General features: G+C 45.8%; 1 protein-coding gene across 3 annotated transcripts in view; it reads left to right on the forward strand.

The window, feature by feature from the left end:
• Positions 1-24,696, forward strand: part of trim2a (tripartite motif containing 2a) — a 274,531-nt gene that overhangs the window by 112,250 nt on the left and 137,585 nt on the right. For all 3 annotated transcript variants that reach the window (XM_059964789.1, XM_059964790.1, XM_059964791.1), the window contains one exon: positions 7,551-7,731. In XM_059964789.1, the coding sequence (XP_059820772.1) occupies positions 7,551-7,731 (181 nt within the window). The remainder of the gene's footprint in view (positions 1-7,550; positions 7,732-24,696) is intronic.

Raw genomic sequence — 24,696 nt, forward strand, 5'->3', positions numbered from 1 at the left:
TTCAGGTCAAGGCCCTTCTTCAGAAGTGTGGAGGATCTTGGGGTCCACATCTACAGGTCCCTGAAAGTTGCTACGGAAGTGGATAGGATAGTTATAAAGTTGCATGGTTTATTGGCTTTCTTTAGTCGGGATTGAGTTCAAGAGCTGCATGGTACTGTTATAGCTCTACAAACCACACTTGGAATATTGTGATCCGTTCTGGTCACCCCATTATAGGAAGGATGTGGAAGCTTTAGACAGGGTGCAGGGATGCTGCCTGGATTAGAGAACCTGTCTTATGAAGAAAGTATAATGAGCTAGGGGTTTTCTCTTTGGAGTGAAGGATACAGGGGGCGTGCTTTGTCTGCGTAATGAGGTGATGACCTAGTTATACAATATGATAAAAGGCATAGACTGAGTGGAGAGCCAGAGACTTTGTACAAGGGTGGAAATGGCTAAAGTATAGGGAGGATGTCAGAGGTATGTTTTTATCACAGAGTGGTGGGTGCGTGGAATATGCTGCTGGAATCAAAATCACTGTCAGGTTTATCATCACTGACGTATGTTGTGACATGTGTTGTTTTGTGGCAACAGTACAGTGCAATACATAAAAATCACTATAAATTACAATGAGAATATATAAAAAATAAGAAGTTGTGCAAAAAGAGAGCAGAACAGTGAGGTAGTGTTCATGGGTTTGTGCACTGTTCAGAAACCAAATGGCTGCGGGGAAGAAGCTGTTCTTATAGTGTTTGGTGGACATGTCGTGGATGGGGCGATAGGGAGAGTATAACCCAGTTAGAATGCTCTTGTGTAGAAATAGGTTAGTCGTTAGTGATAAACCACATCTCTAATTGCTAATGGCATGCGTGCTTCATAATTGCTTCAATATGTTGAGCGCAGGATGGATCTAAGATTTCCAGTGTACACTGACTGTGTTCTAATGAAGAAGTCAGGAATCTCATTGTAGAGGGAGGTACAGCGGCCCAGATTTTGAAGCTTGTTGATTGATATTGAGAGGATGATGATGCAAAAAATAAACAGCATCCTGACCTACAGTAGGTATTGCTGCTGCACAGTGGACTGGGGAGCGAGTGCAGTTGCACCTGCTGTAGACCTGTTGTGGTGGGCAAAATGTCCCAAATTGGGTCCAGGTCTTTACGTGGGCAGGAGTTAACTCTAGTCATGGTCTTTCTCTCAAAGCACTTTATCACAGCAGATGTTAGTGCTACTGGGCAATGGTTGTTAAGGCAGCTCACCCTGCTCTTCTTGAGCATCAGTATGATTGCCCTTTGGAAGCAAGTGGGAACCTCTGACTGCAGACAGCTGAAGATGTCTGAAAAACTCAGGCCAGTTGTTGACACAGGCTTATAGTGGTCTGTTGGATGCACCCTTGGGGCTTGACACTTTGGACGTGCTGCTTCTCCACTGGACAGTTGGTCACTGAGACATCGTGTCTCCATATGTTGCATGGATTTGTACAGCTATAGTTTTATTCTCCCTTTCAAAGCATGCATAGCGGTGTTCAGCTTACTGGGGAATGAAGCTTGGTTTCCTTTAAGATGCTTGGTTTCACTTTGTAAGAAGTAATGGCCTGCAGATCCTTGCCTAAGTCTCAATCCCCACACCTATGCGCTGAGTAAGTCCTGTTAGTTTAGAGATTTGAGAGACTCGCTAGTCAGAGTTGCGTGGAATCCTGGATAATGGGCTCAGAGAAAGATTGCTCTGTGAAAAAGATTTGAATCTAGAATGGGCTGTCCATATGTGTAGGGCAACAGAGACCACATGAGCACAAGCTGAGGAGCTGCACAGGGTGGGAACAACAGTGAATGCCATGAAAACAGAGGGGCAGAGCACAAGGCATTTGCCAAAGCAACAGCAAGGGAAACAGATAGGCTCAAACAATAAGTGCAGCAACTATGGGGGCTGGGCACATCCCAAAGATATGTCCTGCTAATGGAAAGTCCTGTAATAACTGTGAGAAGAATCATTTTGTAAAGTGCTGGAAAGCCGGGACTACCAACAGAAAGGTGCACTGAATTGCTGAAGAAATGGAAGTCTTTGTAGATTCTCTGCAGACAGCTGGAACTAGTAAAACAGAAGGGATTGTTCCAGTGACTCTGAATGAGACAGTAATCCCATTCATGCAAGGCAAGCAACAAGGTCAAATTGGCTGAAGAGAAAGCGAAACAAAAACAGTATCATAAGACTAAGGAAAACCTACCAGTCCTGAAGCCTGGAGATCAAATGCGAATCCGAGATACAATTCTGGCTTATGATCCATGCAAGGACATGTGCAAGAGGAAGTTGCTCCACATTCCTACCAGATCCAGATGGAGTGAGGAAAACCTCTGAGAAGGAACCGTTTGGATCTCTGACCACAAGCTCCAACCTATAGCTGAGATATGTTACCTGTCAGTACAGAAAGGGGCCAGGCAATGTAAAGAATAAACTTGTTGATCAGAATTCTCAGGAAGACATAAATATTAATGCACCAAACACAAATAATGTACCTATGGAAACATACAACAAACAAGAAAGGAATGTTAAACCACCTAAAAGACTGATTGAGATTTGTTGACAGAATAAGGGTCTGTTTTTGCTTTTATATACATATAAAATAGTTAAATAAGTAGTGCAAAAATTGAAATTAAAAAAGTGGTGAGATAGTGTTCATGGGTTCAATGTCCTTTCAGAAATCAGATGGCAGAGGGGTAGAAGCTGTTCTTGAATTAGTGAGTGTGTGCCTTCAGGCTTCTGTACCTCCTTCCTGATGGTAACAGTGAGAACAAAGACTGACCTAGGTGATGGGGTGCCACCTTTTTGTGGCATCGTTCCTTGAAGGTGTCCTGGATACTTTGGAGGCCAGTTCCTGCCCAATATGGAACATGAAGAAATACAAGTGCGTTAAAAACGTGTACAAGATCTCACTGCATCGAATCAATTACCACTGAAAGTAGACTTGCATCTTCTGCCTTTGTGGTAATTTTCTTCAGTGTTTCGAGCCATAGCAAAGAGGGAAAGCTTTCCCTCAGTTGGAGTGTTCCCCTCTGTGAGTTGGCCTCTAATGAGTGTTAACAGCTGTAGATTTTATCTTTCACAACGTCCATAATATCTGTCAAATAAATACTGAAGAAGATCATAAGATGTACGTATACTACCAGAGAATCATCCAGTAGTTTTGGAACTCACCTCTTCTCTCCAATAACTTTTATTTACTATTTTATTTATTTAGAGATATTGAGAAGTTACTCTCCCAGTTCTAAAAGGGATATAGTAAAAGTTGTAGAACTAATTCTCCAGATATTTTTGAAATGCTTTTTTTAACAGTACATTTCAAAACACTTTATCCTGATTAGAATTTGTAATTTATTTTTTATTGAAGTTCATCATCAAACAAACATTTCCATGAGATGTATTTCAGACATTGTATATCATATATATCACAAATCTCCACAAAGTATATATCTGAGGTATACACTTATAGAAAAGAGTGGAAAGAAAAAACAAGCAAAAGAAAAGAACTATGTACAATTAGGGAGTGATTTTTTTTTACAACAGATTCATTGATTTGTGAGAATAAAATCAGGCCTATGAGGCATTATGTAGTTAAACCATTTTTCCCAGTATGAATCAAATTGTTCCAAATTGGATAAGATTCTCTTATGTTTGATTGGATTTAATAGCCCATTGACATTAAAAGAAATGAATTTTACCTTGTCCTTAACCATCTGTATTTATCTGTGAATGTATCATTGAAATTAGAATAAAACTTAATTGATCTACTCCCTGAACAAATAGGAACCAAGAAATGCAAATAATAACAAAAATGGCAACAAACGTGTGATTCCAAGGCTGAGGTCTCTAGTAGATGGCCTTGCGTTGAGCTAGAGGAAATGTCTAGCTGTAGGGGATAACCCCTCCTACTTGTGAGTTGAGGGCCCCCATTGCAGCATTCATAAAAGTCTGTGAACAAATCCATTACACAGAAAAGATTTCCCTGTGTACTCCTCCTATCTATAATTATATACACACACACACATACATTACATGTACATATATTCTCATTTTGGTGGGGAAAAAGGAGTAAGTGAGTGAATAAAGAATAACAACTAAGTAATATAAAATCCACATTATAATAAGTATTTCTCGAGATAGGTATATCACCATGTACTTTTGCTTCCGTTTAGCTTCTCAACATTTTTAAAGTTAGCCAAACCTTATGGCTCTTCCTCACGACTGTCTTTAGGAAACTCCCGGTCTCTTCCTGACATATTTTTCTCGGCCTCCTCCCGTCTCCTGCCTTCTCGTTTCTCACACTATTTCCCAAGCCGAGCGAGATAATTCCTCAGTCAGGTTTTCCTTCGTTTTGGTCACGCTGACGGGCAACCCTCTGGCCTTCATGTCTGTAGTCGCCTCTTCCACTGTCTGGTACAACTGCGTCCTGTTATCATAAAACACTCGAAGTTTAGCAGGGTACAGAGTTTAAAATGTAATCTTTTTTTGCTTTAGTACTCGCTTTACTTCAGAGTATTCTTTGCATTTCTGCGGGGGTAATCTTGGTCAAAATATATTAATTTATTGTCGAAAAACATTCTCTTCTTACCCCAGGCCCTTCGTAGAATCTCTGCCTTGGTGCTGTACCGGAGGAATTTAATTATTATTGAGCGTGGCTTTCTATCCTGGGTAGGTTTTGGGACTAATGTGCAATGCGTCCTCTTGATTTCCAGCTTCATAGCCGAGGGAATATTCAGCGTGTCCCACAGCAACTTTGCGACAGACTCCGTCATAGACGAGCCCTCCGCTCCTTCGGGAACATTGTAGATTCTGATATTTTTCCGCCGTGATCTTCCCTCCAGGTCAAGCAGCTTACCTTCTTGGTGATGTAATATTTTTACTGTCTTGCTCAGTATCCGTTCCACGTTTTGAACGTGATCTTCCACCTTCTCAATTCGAGTCTCTGCCACCGCTATTTTTTGATTGACGCTGGCGAGCTCTGACTTAATATCACGGAGCTGCTGCTTTATATCTTTCTGGACCTCCGTTATTTCTTTCAGGATTTCGAAGATATTCGCCGCTTCGTCTGAACGAGGCCCAGCGTCTGCCTGGCTAGCACGCGGTCGGGTAGAAGAGCTGCCCGCTGCACTCCTCTCGGACGCAGGCTCCGCAGTGTCGCTTTTTAAATTTCCATTCTTTTTCTCCATTCTTGCCCCTTTTTTCAGTTCAAATATTTTTTGAAAAATACTATATTTGATGGGTTAACGGGGCTTAATATGCGTTTTTCCGGAGGAGCTAGTGACTTAAGCTGCCATTCTCGACGATGATGTCACCGGAACCAGAATTTGAATTATGTTTAATTTATCTTCCTGAAGTTTTATTACTTTATTGTTTCATCTTATTTTTGCCTTTCCTTTGAAAATCATAGTTTTTGATTTCCTTTGAAAATCAAAGAGTACAGTTGACGTTTTGGCCCGAGACCCTAAGGCAGGACTGGAGGAGAAAAGATAGGGAGTAGATTTAATAGGTGAGGCGATGGGAGGGAGAAACACAAGGTGATAGGTGAAACTGGGAGGGGGAGGGATTAAGTAAAGAGCTGGGAAGTTGATTGGTGAAAGAGATACAGGGCTGGAGAAGGGAGAGTCTGATAGGAGAGGACAGAAGGCCATGGAAAAAAGAAAACGCCAGAGGAGCACCAGAGGGAGGTGATGGGCAGGCAAGGAGATAAGGTGAGAGAGGGAAAAGGGGAATGGGAATGGTGAAGAGGGGGAGGGGGAGACATTACCAGAAGTTTGAGAAATCAGTGTTCATGCCATCAGGTAGGAGGCTACCCAGATGGAATATAAGGTGTTATTCCTCCAACCTGAGTGTGGTTTCACCGCAACAGTAGATGAAGCCATGGATTGACATGTTAGAATGGGATTAGGAAGTGGAATTAAAGTAGCTGGCCACTAGGAGATCCTGCTTCTTCTGGCAGAATTCCACTTCCCATTCCCATTCCGATATGTCAATCCATGGTCTCCTCTACTGTCGTGATGCTGGAAATCCCAGCTCCCTCAGCACCCCATTCTTCATTGTGTTACTCCTCCCCTAGTTTGTCCTCCCACAGAGAAACACTTGTCTACATAAAATTCCACCCAACACACACAAAATGCTGGAGGAACTCAGCAGGCCAGACAGCATGTATGAAAAGAAGTACAGTTGACATTTTGGGCTGAGACATCAACTACATTTTTTCCATAGATGCTGCCTTGCCTGCTGAGTTCCTCCAGCGTTTTGTGTGTGCTGTTTGGATAATCTGTTGTTTGTGATAGATTTCTATTTGTCATCTTTCAGCCCATTTTTCCAGCTGCTCTAGGAATTTTGATAGCCTTCCTCACTGTTCACTAAGCCCCCAATCTTGGTGTCATCCACAAACTTGCTGATGCAGTTCACCACATTCTCATCCAGATTGTTGATATCGCTGACAAACAGTACATCACTAGTCAGAGGGACAACCACCTACTTTGACTCTCAGGCTTCTCCTACAAAGCCAATGTTGAATCAAATTTACTACCTCACCTTGAATGCCTTCTTGACCACTCTTTCATGTGGGACTTTGTCAAATGCTTTGCTAAATCCCATGTAGACAACAACCTCTGCCTTTCCTTTATCATCCTTCCTGGTAACCTCCTCAAAATCTCTATAAGATTAGCTCCACACACAAAACCATATTGACTATCCATAATCAGTCTTTGTCTATGCAAGTATCTGGTCCCTTAGAACACAAAAATACAACTGCAGATGCTGTGGATCAAAGAATACGTACACAACGCTGGAAGAACTCAGCAGGTCAGGCAGCATCCGTGAGAAAAGAGTAGCCAACGTTTTGGGCCAAGACCCTTAATCAGAAATGGTGGGGAAGAGAGGGCCGAAGCCCAGTAATAGAGATAGGGGAGGGGGAAGGGCTAGAGGCGCCAGGTGGAGAACTAATCAGAGGAAGGATAAAGGGGGAAGGGGATAAGCATGAAAGAACTGTAGAGGTAAAGGAGCAGAAAGCTGAAAGGGGAGAGAGGCAGAGAGGGACCTGGGATAGGGAAAGGGGGAGGGTGAGGGAATTACCGGAAATTGGAGAATTCAATGTTCATACCACCAGGCTGGAGACTACCCAGACGGTAGATGAGGTGTTGCTCCTCCAACCTGAGTTTGGCCTCATCATGGCAGTCCATGTCCATACATGGCCTCTTCTACTGCCCCCCCATTCCTGATGAAGGTTCTCGGCCTGAAACGTTGGTTACTCTTTTCTAATGGATGCTACCTGAGTTCTTCCAGCGTCGTGTACATATTCTTTGATCCACAGCATCTGCAGTTGTATTCTTCAAGAGGAGCAACGTTGTCCCTTGTTATCCTTTTGCTCTTAATATACCCATAGAAGCCCTTGGATTCTCTTTTACCTTGTCTGCTAGTCGTCTTCCCATTAAACCCTAAAAACTTGTACAAAGTAGAAACAAAGATTACTGAGTGTTTTTCTGTTAAAGTGTTTTGGACAAACTAGCCAGCAAAGAAATGGAAAGAAACCTCTGATCTTTTCACAGGATGCCTGAATTGGACTCTGCTCTGGGCTTCCTCACTGAAATCTTACAAGACTTAACAAATGAGAAAGTGAGCATTGAAGAAGAAATTCACAGTACATTCAGCGACCTCCAGAAGACCCTGAGTGTACGGAAGAGTGTTCTGCTTATGGAACTGGAAGTCACATATGGTGTTAAACAGAAAGTAAGATGATTTCAATATTTGCTAAATTGAGTGGTTTGCCAAAACCATCCGATCTGCTTATGTAGAAATGGTAACCAATCAGATTTCTCACTAAAAACAGGAATGCTGGAAATATACATTGAGCAGCACGTGAAAAGAAAAACATTTAGTATTTCAGGACAATAACTTTATCAGAGCAAGAATAACTTAAGGAAACAAACATGTTTTATATCGGAGAGAGGAAGAGTAGAGAGAACAAGTGAAGAGGTTTCAGAGGTGATGAATATGCATCATCAGATCATGGATTGTTTTAATGAACATTTTAAGAAGTAAATAATAAGTTGCAATTTGCCTTTATTTGCTGTTGGTACAGTGGCATGCAAAGGTTTGGGCATCCCGGTCAAAATTTCTGTTGCTGTGAATAGATAAAAGATAAAGATGAAACATTCTTTTCAACATCTTAAGCAAGATTAGTGTATTATTTTTGTTTTGTACAATTTTAGAGTGAAAAAAGGGAAAGGAGCACCATGCAAAAGTTTGGGCACCCCAAGAGATCTGAGCTCTCAGATATCTTCTACCAAGGTCTCAGACCTTAATTAGCTTGTTATGGCTATGGTTTGTTCACAGTCATTGTTAGGAAAGGACAGGTGATGCAAATTTCAAAGCTTTATAAATACCCTGACTCCTCAAACCTTGTCCCAACAATCAGCAGGCAAGGGCTCCTCTAAGCAGCTGCCTTACACTTTGAAAATTATGGGGTGATTGATAAGTTTGTGGCCTAAGGTAGAAGGAGGTGAGCTGTTAACTTCAAACTTCCTGCATAATCACTCAAGGAGTTGACCTGCATGTGCATATAACTAGAGCTGTATAACTCATCTCCTTCTACCTTAGGCCACAAACTTATCAATCACCCATTTGTGGACACTTTCTGGAGGTCCACAACCACTAGACTAAGTGTGTAAACTTAGGAGGGGACGATGTTGAAAAATAAATGAGCTAGCTTTTCTAAAATTGACTCCTTCTACCTTAGACCACAAACTTGTCAATCACCCCTCGTAAAATAAATGATGCCCACAAAGCAGGAAAAGGCTATAAGAAGACTGCAAAGCATTTTCAGGTAGCCGTTTTCTCAGTTCGTAATGTAATTAAGAAATGGCAGTTAATAGGAATGGTGGAGGTCAAGTTGAGGTCTGGAAGACCAAGAAAACTTTCCAAGAGAACTGCTCGTAGGGTTGCTAGAAAGGCAAATCAAAACCCCCGTTTGACTGCAAAAGACCTTCAGGAAAGTTTAGCAGACTCTGGAGTGGTAGGCACTGTTCTACAGCTACACAAATATAACCATCATGGAAGAGTCATCAGAAGAAAAACCTTTCCTATGTTCTCACCACAAAATTCATAGAAAACCTACAGCGCAATACAGGCCCTTCGGCCCACATGGTTGTGCCGAACATGTCCATACCTTAGAAATTACTAGGCTTACTTATAGCCCTCTATTTTACTAAGCTCCATGTACCTATCTAAAAGTCTCTTAAAAGACCCTATTGTATCCGCCTCCACCATCATTGTTGGCAGCCCATTCCACACACTCACCACACTCTGAGTTAAAAACTTAGCCCTGACATCTCTGTACCTACTCCCCAGCACATTAAACCTGTGTCCTCTTGTGGCAAACATTTCAGCCGTGGGAAAATGCCTCTGACTACTATCGACATGATCAATGCCTCTCATCATCTTATACACTTCTATCAGGTCACCTCTCATCCTCCATTGCTCCAAGGAGAAAAGGCCGAGTTCACTCAACTGATTCTCATAAAGCATGCTCCCCAATCCAGGTAGCATCAATTCAGCATCAGAAGTTTGCAGAGGAGCATCTAAACAAGCCTGATGCATTTTGGAAACAGGTCCTGTGGACTGATGAAGTTAAAATACAACTTTTTGGCTGCAATGAGCAAAGGTATGTTTGGAGAAAAAAGGCGCAGAATTTCATGAAAACAACATCTCTCCAACTGTTAAGCACGGGGATGGATCGATCTTGCTTTGGGCTCGTGTTGCAGCCAGTGGCATGGGCAACATTTCACTGGTAGAGGGAAGAATGAATTCAATTAAATACTGGCAAATTCTGGAAGTAAACATCACACCGTCTGTAAAAAAGCTGAAGGTGGAAAAGGGATGGCCTCCGCAACAGGATAATGATCCTAAGCACACCTCAAAATCCACAATGGACTACCTTAAGAGGCACAAGCTGAATGTTTTGCCATGGCCCTCACAGTCCCCGGACCTAAACATCATTGAAAATCTGTGGTTGACCTCAAAAGAGCAGTGCGTGCAAGACGACTCAAGAATCTCACAGAACTAGAAGCCTTTTGCAAGGAAGAATGGGCAAAAATACCCCAAACAAGAACTGAAAGACTCTTAGCTGGCTACAGAAAGTGCTTACAAGTTGCCAAAGGGGGTGTTACTAAGTGCTGACCATGCAGGGTGCCCAAACTTTTGCTTCAGGCCCTTTTCCATTTTTGTTATTTTGAAACTAAAAGATGGAAATAAAAAAGTAATCTTGCTTAAAATATTAAATAAATGTGTCATCTTTAACTTTGTGCCTTTTGGAAATCAGATCAACTTTTACTTGCTTAGCTATTCACAGTAACAGAAATTGTGACCAGAGGTGCCCAAACTTTTGCATGCCACTGTATAATTGTATCGTGTGGATAATATGCTCATGTTGTTAGTATAAAACATTGAGTGTAAAATGTTGTGAACTTCACTCACTAATCTAGTGCCTCATTATACAGAATACAAATTGGATCTGAACATGATTGCTAATCATGATGAGGGTAGTTTTAGGCACAGAAAGATGGTGATGAGTTAGAAACATAGAAAACCTACAGCACAATACAGGCCTTTCATGGTTGTGCCGAACATGTCTCTACCTCAGAAATTACTAAGTTTACATATAGCCCTCTATTTTTCTAAGCTCCATGTACCTATTGAAAAATCTCTTAAAAAACCCTATCGTATCCCGAGCACCTTAAACCTGTGTCCTCTTGTGGCAGCCATTTCAGTTCTAGGAAAAAGCCTCTGACTATCCACGCGATCATTGCCTCTCATCATCTTATACACCTCTAAAAGGGCACCTCTCATCCTCCATGGCTCCAAGGAGAAAAGGCCGAGTTCACTCAACCTATTCTCATAAGGCATGCTCCCCAATCCAGGCACCATCCTTTTAAATCTCCTCTGCACCCTCTCTATAGTTTCCACATCCTTCCTGTAGTGAGGTGACTAGAACTGAGCACAGTACTCCAAGTGGGGTGTGACCAGGGTCCTATATGTTTCAAGTCAAGTCAAGTCACTGTTTATTGTCATTTCAACCATAACTGCTGGTACAGTACATAGTAAAAATGAGACAATGTTTTTTCAGGATCATGGTGCTACATGACACAGTAAAAAAACTAAACTACATAAAAAAAACACCGAAAAAAAAACTACACTAGATTACAGACCCAGCCAGGACTGCATAAACTGCACAAAACAGTGCAGGCATTACAATAAATAATAAACAGGACAACAGGGCAGTAAGGTGTCAGTCCAGGCTCTAGGTATTGAGGAGTCTAATAGCTTGGCGGAAGAAACTGTTACACAGTCTGGTCGTGGGAGCCTAAATGCTTCAGTGCCTTTTCCCAGACAGCAGGAGAGAGAAGAGTTTATATGAGGGGCCCGTGGGGTCCTTCATAATGCTGTTTGCTTTGCAGATGCAGCGTGGAGTGTAAATGTCCGTGATGGCAGGAAGAGAGACCCCGATGATCTTCACAGCTGACCTCACTATCCGCTGCAGGGTCTTGCGATCTGAGATGGTGCAATTTCTGAACCAGGCAGTGATGCAGCTGCTCAGGATGCTCTCAATACAACCGCTGTAGAATGTAATGAGGATGGGGGGGGGGGGGGGTGATGGGAGATGAACTTTCCTCAGCCTTCGCAGAAAGTAGAGAACGCTGCTGGGCTTTCTTTGCTATGGAGATGTTGTTGAGGGACCAGATGAGATTCTCCACCAAGTGAACACCAAGAAATTTGGTGCCCTTAACGATCTCTACCCAGGAGCCGTCGATGTTCAGCGGGGAGTGGTCGCTCTGTGCCCTCCTGAAGTCAACAACCATCTCTTTTGTTTTGCTCACGTTCAGAGACAGGTTGTTGGCTCTGCACCAGTCCGTTAGCCGCTGAACCTCCTCTCTGTAAGCTGACTCATAATTCTTGCTGATGAGACCCACCACAGTCATGTCATCAGCGAACTTGATGATATGGTTCGAGCTGTGTGTTGCAGCACAGTCATGGGTCAGCAGAGTGAACAGCAGTGGACTGAGCACACAACCCTGGGGAGCCCCGTGCTCAGTGTGATGGTGTTGGAGATGCTGCTCCCAATCCGGTCTGACTGAGGTCTCACAGTCAGGAAGTCGAGGATCCAGTTGCAGAGGGTGGTGTTCAGGCCAAATAGGCTCAGCTTTCCAATCAGTTTCTGAGGGATGATTGTGTTGAATGCTGAACTGAAGTCTATGAACAGCATCCAAACGTATGTGTCTTTTTTGTCCAGGTGGGTTAGGGCCAGGTGGAGGGTGATGGCAATGGCAATGGCGTCATCTGCTGAGCGGTTGGGACGGTACGCAAACTGCAGGGGTCCAGTGAGGGGGGCAGCAGGGTCTTGATATGCCTCATGACGAGCCTCTCGAAACATTTCATCATGATGGATGTAAGTGCAACAGGACGGTAGTCATTGAGGCAGTACACTGAAGACTTCTTCGGCACGGGGACAATGGTGGCGGCCTTGAAGCACGTTGGAATGGTGGTGCTGCTCAGGGAGATGTTGAAGCTGTCATTGAGAACATCTGCTAGCTGGTCTGCACATCCTCTGAGCACTCTACCAGGGATGCTGTCTGGTCCAGTAGACTTCCATGGGTTGACCCTGCACAGGGTTCTTCTCACATCGGCCACGGTGAGACACAGACCTGGTCATTTGTAGAAGGGGTGGATTTCCTTGCCACCACGTCATTTTCCACCTCAAAACGGGCGTAGAAGTTATTCAGCGCATCTGGGAGGGAGGCATCACCTGCACAGTCAGGTGATGTTGTCCTGTAATTGGTGATGTCCTGGATGTCTGTACTGTCCTGGAAGTGGCCGTGGATTCGCTGGGCATGTACACACTTTGCCCCTCTGATGGCCCGGAACAGTTTGGCCCTTGCTGTTGTTAGGGCTGCCTTGTCACCTGTTCAGAAGGTGGAGTCACGAGTCCTCAGTAGCGCACACACCTCCGCGGTCATCCATGGCTTCTGGTTAGCACGTGTAGTGATGGTCTTGGACAGAGTAACATCATCAATGCACGTGCTGATGTAGCTGGTCACTGATGCTGTGTACTCCTCTAAGTTGGTAAACTAGAATGGTTGGGGGGTGGGAATCAATTTGAAGGGACTAGGGGAGAGGAGGTTAGTTCACAAATAGAGAAATCTAGTAGACAGTGTGTGAGGGAGTATAGGCGGGTGATAGAGAAGGGGAGCGCTCAGACCGAAGGTGTAGGGGAGAAGGAAGAAAAAGAAGATAGTGAAGTTGATCACATCATTAGGGATAAACAGAGAGGAAGAGGTGGAAAGTTTCTGAAATGCATCTATTTTAATGCTAGGAGCATTGTAAGAAAGGTGGATGGGTTTAGAGGAAGGATTGATATCTGGAAATACGAAGTTGTAACTATTAGTGAAACATGGTTGCAGGAGGGGTGTGATTGGCAACTAAATATTTCTGAATTTCGTTGCTTGAGGTGTGATAGAATCGGAGGAGCAAGATGAGGTGTTGCACTGCTTGTCTGAGAAAATATTACAGTGCTGCTTCGGCAGGATAGATTACAGGGCTCATCTAGGGAGGGTATTTGGATGGAATTGAGGAATGGGAAATGTGTAATAATACTTGTAGGGGTGTATTATAGGGGCAAGAATTGGAGGAGCAAATTTGTAAGGAGATAGCAGATATTTGTAGTAAGCACAAGGTTGTGATTGTGGGAGATTTTAATTTTCCACACTTAGACGGGGAAGCCCATTCTGTAAAAGGGCTGGATGGTTTGGAGTTTGTAAAATGTGTGCAGGATAGTTTTTTGCAGCAATACATAGAGGTACTGACTAGAGAAGGGGCAGTGTTGGATCTCCTGTTTGGGAATGAGATAGGTCAGGTGACGGACGTATGTGTTGGGAAGCACTTCGGGTCCAGTGATCACAATGCCATTAGTTTCAATATGATTATGGAGAAGGATAGGACTGGACCCAGAGTTGAGATTTTTGATTGGAGAAAGGCTAACTTTGAGGAGATGTGAAAGGATTTAGAAGGAGTGGATTGGGACAACTTGTTTTATGGGAAGGACATAATAGAGAAATGGAGGTCATTTAAAGGTGAAATTTTGAGTGTACAGAATCTTTATGTTCCTGTTAGGTTGAAAGGAAAGGTTAAAATTTTGAGAGCGCCATGATTTTCATGGGATATTGGAAACTTGGTTAGGAAAAAGAGGGAGATCTATAATAAATATAGGCAGCATGGAGTAAATGAGGTGCTTGAGGAATATAAAGAATGTAAAAAGAATTTTAAGAAAGAAATTAGAAAAGCTAAAAGAAGATACGAGGTTGCTTTGGCAAGTAAGGTGAAAATAAATCCGAAGGGTTTCTACAGTTATATTAATAGCAAAAGGATAGTGAGGGATAAAATTGGTCCCTTAGAGAATCAGTGTAGACAGCTATGTGTGGAGCCGAAAGAGATGGGGGAGATTTTGAACAATTTCTTTTCTTCGGTACTCACTAAGGAGAAGGATAATTGTATAAGGTAAGGGAAACAAGTAGGGAAGTTATAGAAACTATGACGTTTTAAAGAGGAGGAAGTACTGGCACTTTTAAGGAATATAAAAGTGGATAAATCTTCGGGTCTTGACAGGATATTCCCAGGACCTTGAGGGAAGTTGGTGGAGAAATAGCAGGAGCTCTGACAGAAATATTTCAAATGTCATTAGAAATGGAGGATTGGCGTATTGCTTATGTGGTTCCATTGTTTAAAAAGGGTTCTAAGAGTAAACCTAGCAATTATAGGCCTGTCAGTTTGATGTCAGTGGTGGGTAAATTAATGGAAAGTATTCTTAGAGATGGTATATATAATTATCTGGATAGACAGGGTCTGATTAGGAATAGTCAGCATGGATTTGTGCGTTGAAGGTCATGTTTGACAAATCTTATTGAATTTTTTGAAGAGGTTAAGAGGAAAGTTGACGAGGGTAAAGCAGTGGATGTTGTCTATATGGACTTCAGTAAGGTCTTTAACAAGGTGCCACACGGAAGGTTAGTTAGGAAGAACGATTGAACCAATCGTTAGGTATTAATATTGAAGTAGTAAAATGGATTCAACAGTGGCTGGATGGGAGATGCCAGAGAGCAGTAGTGGATAACTGTTTGTCAGGTTGGAGGCCGGTGACTAGTTGTGTGCCTCAGGGATCTGTATTGGGTCCACTGTTGTTTGTCATATACATTAATGATCTGGATGATGGGGTGGTAAGTTGGATTAGTAAGTATGCAGATGATACTAAGATAGATGGCATTGTGGATAATGAAGTAGGTTTTCAAAGCTTGCAGAGAGATTTAGGCCAGTTAGAAGAGTGGGCTGAATGATGGCAGGTGGAGTTTAATGCTGATAAGTTTGAGGTGCTACATTTTGGTAGGAATAATCCAAATAGGACATACATGGTAAATGGTAGGGCATTGAAGAATGCATTAGAACAGAGTGATCTAGGAATAATGGTGCATAGTTCTCTGAAGGTGTAATCTCATGTGGATAGGATAGTGAAGAAAGCTTTTGGTATGCTGGCCTTTATAAATCAGAGCATTGAGAATAGGAGTTGGGATGTAATGTTAAAATTGTATAAGGCATTGGTAAGGCCAAATTTGGAGTATTGTGTACAGTTCTGGTCACGAAATTATAGGAAAGATGTCAACAAAATAGAGAGAGTACAGAGAAAATTTACTAGAATGTTACCTGGGTTTCAACACCTAAATTACAGGGAAAGGCTGAACAAGTTTGGTCTTTATTCTTTGGAGCGTAGAAGATTGAGGGGGGACTTGATGAAGGTATTTAAAATAATGAGGGGAATAGATAGAGTTGACGTGGATAGGCTTTTTCCATTGAGATTAGGGGAGATTGAAGCGAGGACATAAGTTGAGAATTAGGGGGCAAAAGTTGAAGGGTAACATGAGGGGGAATTTCTTTACTCAGAGAGTGGTAGCTGTGTGGAATGAGCTTCCAGTAGAAGTGTTAGAGGCATGTTCGGTATTGTCATTTAAAGTAAAATTGGATAGGTATATGGACAGGAAAGGAATGGAGGGTTATGGGCTGAGTGCAGGTAGGTGGGACTAGGTGAGTGTAAGCGTTGGCACGGACTAGAAGGGCCGAGATGGCCTGTTTCCGTGCTGTAATTGTAATTGTTATATGGTAGAGTCACCATCGGTTGCAGCCTCCCTGAACATGTGCCAGTCAGTGTGCTCAAAGCAGTCTTGAAGAGCAGAGATGGCTCCTGCTGACCAGGTTTTCACCTGCTTCTAAACTGGTCTGTAGTGCCTGACATGCTGGGATTAGCATTACAGAGATGTGGTCTGAGTATCCGAGGTGGGGGAGGGCTCTGCCCGGTACGCGTCAGGGAGGTTTGTATAAACCAGGTCCAACACGTTTTCCTCCCTCTTTAGAAAGTCCAGATAATGATGGAATTTGGGGAGCACTGACTTAAGGTTTGCGTGGTTGAAATCACCGGTGACAATAAACAGTCCATCAGTTCTGCAGTTCGCTAATAGCCCCGTACAATTCACAGAGCGCCTCCTTAGCATTAGCGCTGGGGGGAATGTACACACCGAATATAAGGACAGAGGTGACTTCCCGTGGTAAATAAAATGGTCTGCATCGAACTGCCACAAACTCCACTAGCGATGAGCAGTGTCTGGAAACCAGCACAGAGTTTTTACACCATTTGGTATTGATGTAAATACACACACCACCACTGCGAGTCTTACCGGAGACAGCAGCATCCCTGTCCGCACGAAACAAGGCGAGACTGTCCAGCTGAACGGCAGCATCCGAAATTCCACCAGTGAGCAGTGTCTCTGTAAAAACGTATGCAGAGCAAACTCTGTACTCCCTCCGAGTATTTCTTTGGAGTCGGATGTAGTCCAATTTATTGTCCAGGGAACAGACATTGGAGAGCTGAATGGACAGGAGAGCCAGCCGGCTAGGGTTTGCTTTTTGCCTGGCCCGGACCCCTGCCCGCTTACCTCGCTTCTGCTTCCATGCACATCGCTTTCGACATCTCTATCTCCAACTACCAGCATCAGGCGAGTCTAAGGATTGTAGGTCCGTTCCCCTCAGCAAGCCGAGGTCATGTAATTTGACCAGCAGATCTTCGTGAAGGTTTGTTTTCGGGCGATTTCTGTATTGTTGTAGTATCTGGCGATGGTAGATAGTCGCTGTGTTATCCATGTGTTCTAATCGAAAATTGTGTATCAAACTTAAATTAGAAAATTAAATTAAAGTAACACCAGGTCTGAAAGGCCGCTGCTGCCGTGCCGCACCGCCTCATATAGCTGCAACATTACCTCTCAGCTCCTAAGTTCAATTCCACAATTGATGAAGGCCAATACACCATACGCCTTCTTAACCACAGAGTCAACCTGTGCAACTGCTTTGAGCATCCTATGGACTTGGACCCCAAGATCCCTCTGATCCCTCACACTGCCAAGAGTCTTACCGTTAATACATATTTGACCTACCAAAATGAACCACTTTACACTTATCTGAGTTGAACTTCATCTGCCACTTCTCAGCCCAGTTTTGCATCCTGTCAATGTCCCACTGTAACCTCTGATAGCCCTCCACACTATCCACAACACCTCCAACCTTTGTGTCATCAGCAAACTTAATAACCCATCCCTTCACTTCCTCATCCAGGTTATTTATAAAAGTCACGAAGAGTAAGGGTCCCAGAACAGATCCCTGAGGCATGCCACTGGTAACCGTTGGTAAGATGGATAGTGGAGTGCTAGATAGCACTTACTTCTGCAATCTGATCCATTTAAAAAGTACTAAGGATAGTACAGTAGCCTAGTTTGTATAGTCATAGAGTCACAGAGTTGGAGCAATAAAGCACACGTAAAAGCCCCTGGGCCAATCAGTCCAGCCCAACCTTGTGCCCTGTACATATCTGTCCAATTGCTTCTCAGTGATACTATTGTACCTGCCTCTAGCAGGTCATTCTGTATACTCACCAACCTCTATATGTCAAATCTAAGCCCATTAGTTTAGACTGCTTTGTCCTGGGAAAAGACAGTTATCATGCTTCTTGTCTGTGCTTTTCATTTCAAACAGTTATGAAAGGTCACCCCTCATTCTCCAATATTCGAAAGAATGAAGGCCCAGCATGGCCAGACCTAGCCTTACCCTGTAATTCAGGTCCTCTATGTCAGGCAACCATATCTTTCCTGCACCCTTTCCTGTTCCACCTTTATTTCCTATGATGAGATGATCAAAACTGTACTTCTTACTCCAAGTGGAGCCTTGCCAACAACTTGTGCAATGGCAACTAGCATTCTGATTTTACTCGATGTCGGGGCTGAAGGCCAATGTTCTAAATGTCTTATTCACTCTGGCACTGTTTTCAATGAATAATGCAGGCCCTTCTGTTCCATAATGCCCTACCATAAATAGTATCGCTACTACTCTATGTATTCTTTCCAGAATACATCACCTCACACTTATCTCGATTGAATTAGAATCACACAAACAGGCCCTTCAGCCCATTTGTACAAAACAATTTAAACTGCCTAATCCCATCAATCTGCAACCGAACGATAACCATCCATGTACCTATCCAAACTTCCCTTAAACGTTGAAATTGAGCTTGCATGCAGCACTTGCACTGGCAGCTCGTTCCATATTATCACCACCCTCTGAGTGAAGAACTTCCCCCTCATGTTCCACTTAAACTTTTCACCTTTCACTCTTATCCCTTGATCTCTAGTTGTGGTCCCATTCAACCTCAGTTGAAAAAGCCTGCTTGCATTAATCCTGTTCATAATTTTGTAAACCCCTATCAAATGTAGCACTTACCCAACAGGCTGGTATATGTCTAGGGGAAAAAGGAGATCCAGCCACTCACCAACCCACCTCCTGTACACGCAGGTGCTGTGAGAATCGAGTTTTATGCCTCGCGCCCGCCAACAGTATCAAACCCACAACAAATACTGTTATGACATACACTTTAAAGAGTTTACTAAAATTAAAAGAGTAGTAGGCAATACTATATATATACAAGGAAAAAAACAAAAGGCGCCAACTTATCAAAGTTCAGTCTGTTTACTGCACTCGTTGGAGCTCAATCAACGAACCATTCGACCCCTCGTCGCTTGCCTCCGACCTCCACGTCTTCGCACCTAGGACCACGCCGCGGGGTCTTCCGAGCAGTGCAGCGCACGTCCACCTTCCTCGACGTCTTCCTCCCGCACTCCCCTCCCACCAAAAACCCCGCGAAAACCCCTCCCCCAAGTTCCCAGCATCACAAGACACAATAACATTCCCCATTGATTAACAAATGAATACAATTACCATATCAGCCATTCTAAAGTGAAACAACGGCGAGAGAAACACTTATCCGACAAAGAAGCATTCCTACTTGTAACAAACCAAAGAGGCTATTTTGAGTAACATACACAGGACATTGTACATTCTCTCCCCACCAGCAAATGTCATGCCCTCATGGCATTACTAGAGTTCCCCAAAGCTTCTTGCAACACACAAATCCCAACCCAGGTGCAGAAAGCAGTGACATAACTACCCAGAGCAGTAGAAATCACACTCGGTTCTCCCGGTACCACATATGTCAACCGCTCCGGGGGGGCGCCTAATCCTCTGAGATCTCCATACCCCTTCTGCCCCACTGGGCTCCCTCGTCACCTGCGCACCCACTGTCTCGGACACCCCAGGTCTACCTGACAGACCCGCACCCCCTTCCTCACAGGGGTCCTCCCTCACCTGAGATCTCTCCGGCTCACGCTCGGGTTCCACCCTCTCTCCCACCAATGTAGGCTGCCTCTCCATCAGACCCTCAAGACCTTCCCTCCTCTCACCCAATTCAGTATGGGAAGGGCCAGGAGCCTCCTCTCCTGGTACTGGAGCACCAGTGAACGGGAACAGGGCCCACTCATCTGAATCGGTAGCCATTCCCAGGTGAGGGACCCGTCCCCGCTCTTCAGCAGCAGGCTCTTCCCTTTCTCCGCGCCCTCGCAGAGTCCTTGTACTAGGCGCAACCTCCCTCTTGGGCTCTTGATCCACCTGCACCACTTGACCCAGTGGCAGCAGGTGATTCCTATGGAGTACCTTGACAGGCCCTTTTCCATCCTCAGGTTTCACCCGGTAAACGGGCAGGTTCGGCATCTGGCTCTCTATTACATAGGGGCTGGCCGCCCATCAATCTGCCAACTTGTGCTTACCAGGGAGTCCCAAATTCCGTAAAAGGACCCGGTCGCCCGGTAATAATTGTACAATCTTCACCTTTCGATCATACCGCATCTTATTCTTCTGATTTTGTTTGGTAGCCGCCGCCTCGGCCAACTCGTACACCCGCTGTAACTCCCTCTTCATGTCGGACACGTACTTTAGATGGGACTTCCCGGGAAATTCACCCACTCCACCTCCAAAACACACGTCAATTGGCAACCTCGCTTCCCGCCTGAACATCAGATAATAAGGCGAATACCCTGTAGCATCATTGTGAGTACAATTGTAACAGTGAACCAATTGTCCAATATGACGACTCCACCTGCTTTTCTGCCCAATCTCCAGCATCCCGAGCATGTGCAACAGGGTCCTGTTGAACCTCTCTGGCTGAGGATCTCCCTGTGGGTGATAAGGGGTAGTCCTGGATTTCTCAACCCCAAGCATAGTCAGTAATTCATGGATAAGGCGGCTCTCAAAGTCCCGCCCCTGATCACTATGGATTCACCTGGGAAGGCCGTAATGCTCAAAATACTTCTCCCATAACACCTTCGCCACTGTCGTCGCCTTCTGATCCTTGGTGGGAAATGCCTGAGCATAGCGAGTGTAATGATCAGTGATGACTAAGACATTCGCAGTGTTGTTGGTGTCAGGCTCAATTGACAGGAAATCCATACATACCAGGTCCAGAGGTCCCGCACTCTGCAAGTGCAACAGTGGAGCCGCCAACGCTGGCAGGGTCTTCCTCCGGATGCAATGACTGCATCCCCTACAGTATTCTTCGATGTCCCCCCTCATCCGGGGCCAGTAGAACCGGTCTTTGAGTAATCCATAGGTCTTTTCCACCCCCAAGTGTCCAGAATCATCATGTAAGGCCTGGAGTACAGCCTGGCGATACTCCTCAGGCAGGACCAGTTGCCAATAGCGGGGTTAGTCCGGAGGCGTCGTTACCCGGTACAAGATTTTGTTCTTTAACTTCAACCGAGACCACTCCTTCAATAACAGAGGCATGAATGGGTGTTTCGCCTTCTCAGCCAACGCCCCATCCCCCTTCTCGACCGCTCTCCACACAGTGCCAAGACCCGGGTCATTTTGCTGAGCAGTTGCCACTTCCCCTGGACTCAGTTCCTGCAACTGTTTAGTCCCCAGTGTTGTCAGGTCACAGTAAACTAGGGGTATGGCGTCGTCAAAAACCCCCATATGGTCCACGGCTCGTTCCAGCCTCCCTCTTCCCTCAGCCTTCACAGTGATAGCAAACTGACACATCGCCTTCACTCCAGGGGCAGGGACACTCTCCCACTCCTTGTCCCTCTCCTCCTCCCCCGGCTCCCGACGAGACAATGCATCCGCATCGACATTCTTGCTTCTGGGGCAGTACCTCAGGCTGAAATCATATACCGAAAAGGCCGCCAGCCACCGATGTCCTGTGGCATCCAGCTTCGCCGAAGTCAAAATATAAGTGAGAGGATTGTTATCCGTTCTCACCTCAAACTTGGCTCCGTACAGGTAATCGCCCAGCTTGTCCACCACCGCCCACTTCAGCGCCAGGAACTCCAACTTGTGAGTGGGATAATTTCTCTCCGATGGCGACAAGCTTTGGCTGATAAATGCTACTGGCCTCAATGCTTTGCCATGCTCCTGGTACAGAACAGCCCCGAGACCCTCTCGGCTGGCATCCGTGTGCAGCACATATGGCTTCTGGGGATCGGCAAAAGCCAACACCGGGGCCTGGGTCAGTGCCCTTTTCAAAGATCGGAACGCCTCTTCACATTGATCATCCCATCTCGAGCCAAAAGGTTCCGCCGGGTTCCAGTATCCTCCAGCGTCCTGCCTCTGGTTCCCCATCCTCTCCTTCCCCACCGGGGGATAGCCACACAACAGCTGAGTCAACGGGTGACACACTTTGGCGTATCCTTTCACAAATCGCCGGTAATACCCACAGAACCCCAAAAATGAGCGCAGAGCACCCACTTTCTGGGGTCTCGGCCAGGTGGTCACGGCCTCTATCTTGGTTGGATCAGTAGCCACTCCCTCTCGCGAATGTAGTTAACCGACGACTTGCAGAACTGGCATTTGTCCAGGGAAAGCTTCAACCCTTCTTCATTAAGCCGGCCCAACACCTTCAACAGCCTCTCCTCATGTTCCTCCAAAGTCAATCCGAACACTATCAAATCGTCCAGGTACACCAGCACCTCCAACAGATTCATATCCCCCACAGTTCTCTCCATGAGCCTCTGGAAGGTGGCGGGGGCTCCGGATATGCCTTGGGGCATTCGTTCGAACTGAAAGAACCCCAGCGGGCAGATAAAAGCGGTCTTCTCTTTATCGGCCGCACTCATCGGGATCTGGTAATACCCACTTGTTAAATCCAGCACACTGAACCACTTCGCACCGTTCAGGCAGGCCAACGCATCCTCGACTCTTGGGACAGTATATTGATCAGGGACAGTTCGCCGATTCAACGTCCTGTAGTCAACACACATGCGCACTCTCCCATTCTTCTTCCGTGCCACCACTATTGGGGACACATAAGGACTTCGAGACTGAGCTATGATTCCAGCCTCCTTCAACTTGCACAAGTGCTGTCGCACGTCCTCAACATCTGCCGGAGCCAGTTGCCGGGATCTCTCTCGGAACAGGGTGTCTTCCGTCACCAGGATGGTGTGGCGAGTGCTTTTGGCGCAGCCAACATCAAATTCGCCCCGAGAAAAAACAGTTTCCATCTTCAGCATCTTCTCCACTACCCTGTGTTTCCACTCCGGCGACACAGGGGAATCCCCGAAGTTAAAGGCTTCAGCGGTCAGCTCCCTTCGATGCTCCGATCCCTCCCCGTTAGGGGTCCTCACTGGTGCGCTAGACATTACCGTCACCGGGAACAGATGTGCCAGCGGCATTCCCCTCTTAAAGGTGATTTCTCTTGCCGTGGTGTTCCTGACACTTATAGCTATACGCCTTGCATGTACCACCCCTGGTCTCTGCACTTCGGGCCTCACCAGCGCCCCCGCCGGAAATCGTGTCTCCCCTTCAAGATCGTCTGGGGCGTCTACTAACAGGGCTTCTCCCATTGGCACTCCTGGGAATCTGGGGGTCCCCATCACTAGTGCTACCTCCCCTGGTCAGATCACCTTGGGCCTCGCCTGCGTACACCACACCGTCCCTCGTTTACACTCCGGGTCCAGCCCTTGGGAGGCAACCCCTTCTGCGAACACTGCTCAAAACACTGGATGCACCGAGCGGGTCTCCAGAAAGTCTTTCCCCCCTTTCTCCTTACAAGCTCCCAGGAGCCGTCGCACAACTGGGGAGTTAGTCCCCACCAGGAGGGCAGCACCACCGGTTACCACCGGGTCAGGACACACCAACACCAACGTCTCCCTAGCTTCCGACACTCCCACATCGCCCTCCGAGAACTCCAATCTCACCGATAGGTACCCATCGTACGGGTAGTCACCCTCGCTCACACCCCAAATCTGCAGGATGTCAAATGGGGTTACGGACAAATGCTTTAGATATTGGTTGTAGAAAGACCGGTACAATAAGGTCACCTGTGATCCCGTATCAAGAATGGCTTTTGCGTAAATTCCCTCTATCCGTAGACCCACACTGGCACGGGGTCCTACCAGCCCATCCGGAATAGAGGCGTGGGCACCCGGTGGTCTTCCGGCTGATCTCTGGGAACGTGTTCCTCCGGAGGCTCCAGTCTGTTCCCTCACTGAGCCTCTCCTAAGTTTCCCGACACCTCTCCTTTTTTAGTCATAGGGGGGCTTGTCCTCCGCGGGACTCCTTGTCTCTCACAATCTCACCTAAAGTGTCCCTCCTCTCCACAGCTATAGCACACCCTCAGCCTTCCACAGTCCTGCCTGAAATGCCCCTCTTTCCCACAGTTAAAGCACACGTTGCCTGCCACCCCTCCTCTCCCAAGACGGCTCCTGCTCCCAATCCACTGCACTGATCGCCCCTGAGAGTAGGTACCTCCCCTGTCCCTCCCCTCCAAAGGGGTTCCCTACACCCCGGGGGATTGTCATTCCTCCACCCAGCCACCACTTCCTGTATCGCTGAGGATCGCTCCCGTAGGCCCGCACCCCTTTTCCGCCCCAACGCTCTCTCTTCCTCTCGCACCTCTCTAATCAGTTGCCCGAAGGATGGAGGGGGGCCTTTCCTATAAGCCTGCCGGATAGTCCACGCCACCTTGTCCTCCTCCAGAGAGCCACTGAATAGCTGACTCATCCTCACGCTAGCCACGTCAGTCGACTTCACTACCCCCCGGCGCCGCAGCCCCGAGAGCATCCCCTCCATCCTAAATATGTACTCGGAGAGCTTTTCCCCTTTCCATTGTTCCAGGCGTTGGAACTCTGCTAAAAGCAGCCAGGGTTCCCCTGACAACCCAAACGCTCCCTCCAAAACTTCTAGGCATTCCTCCACTGAGGCCCCAGGCTTCTCAGCTTTCAACTCCTG

The sequence above is a fragment of the Hypanus sabinus genome, chromosome 3, assembly GCF_030144855.1.
Source record: "Hypanus sabinus isolate sHypSab1 chromosome 3, sHypSab1.hap1, whole genome shotgun sequence".
NCBI classification, from domain to species: domain Eukaryota; kingdom Metazoa; phylum Chordata; class Chondrichthyes; order Myliobatiformes; family Dasyatidae; genus Hypanus; species Hypanus sabinus.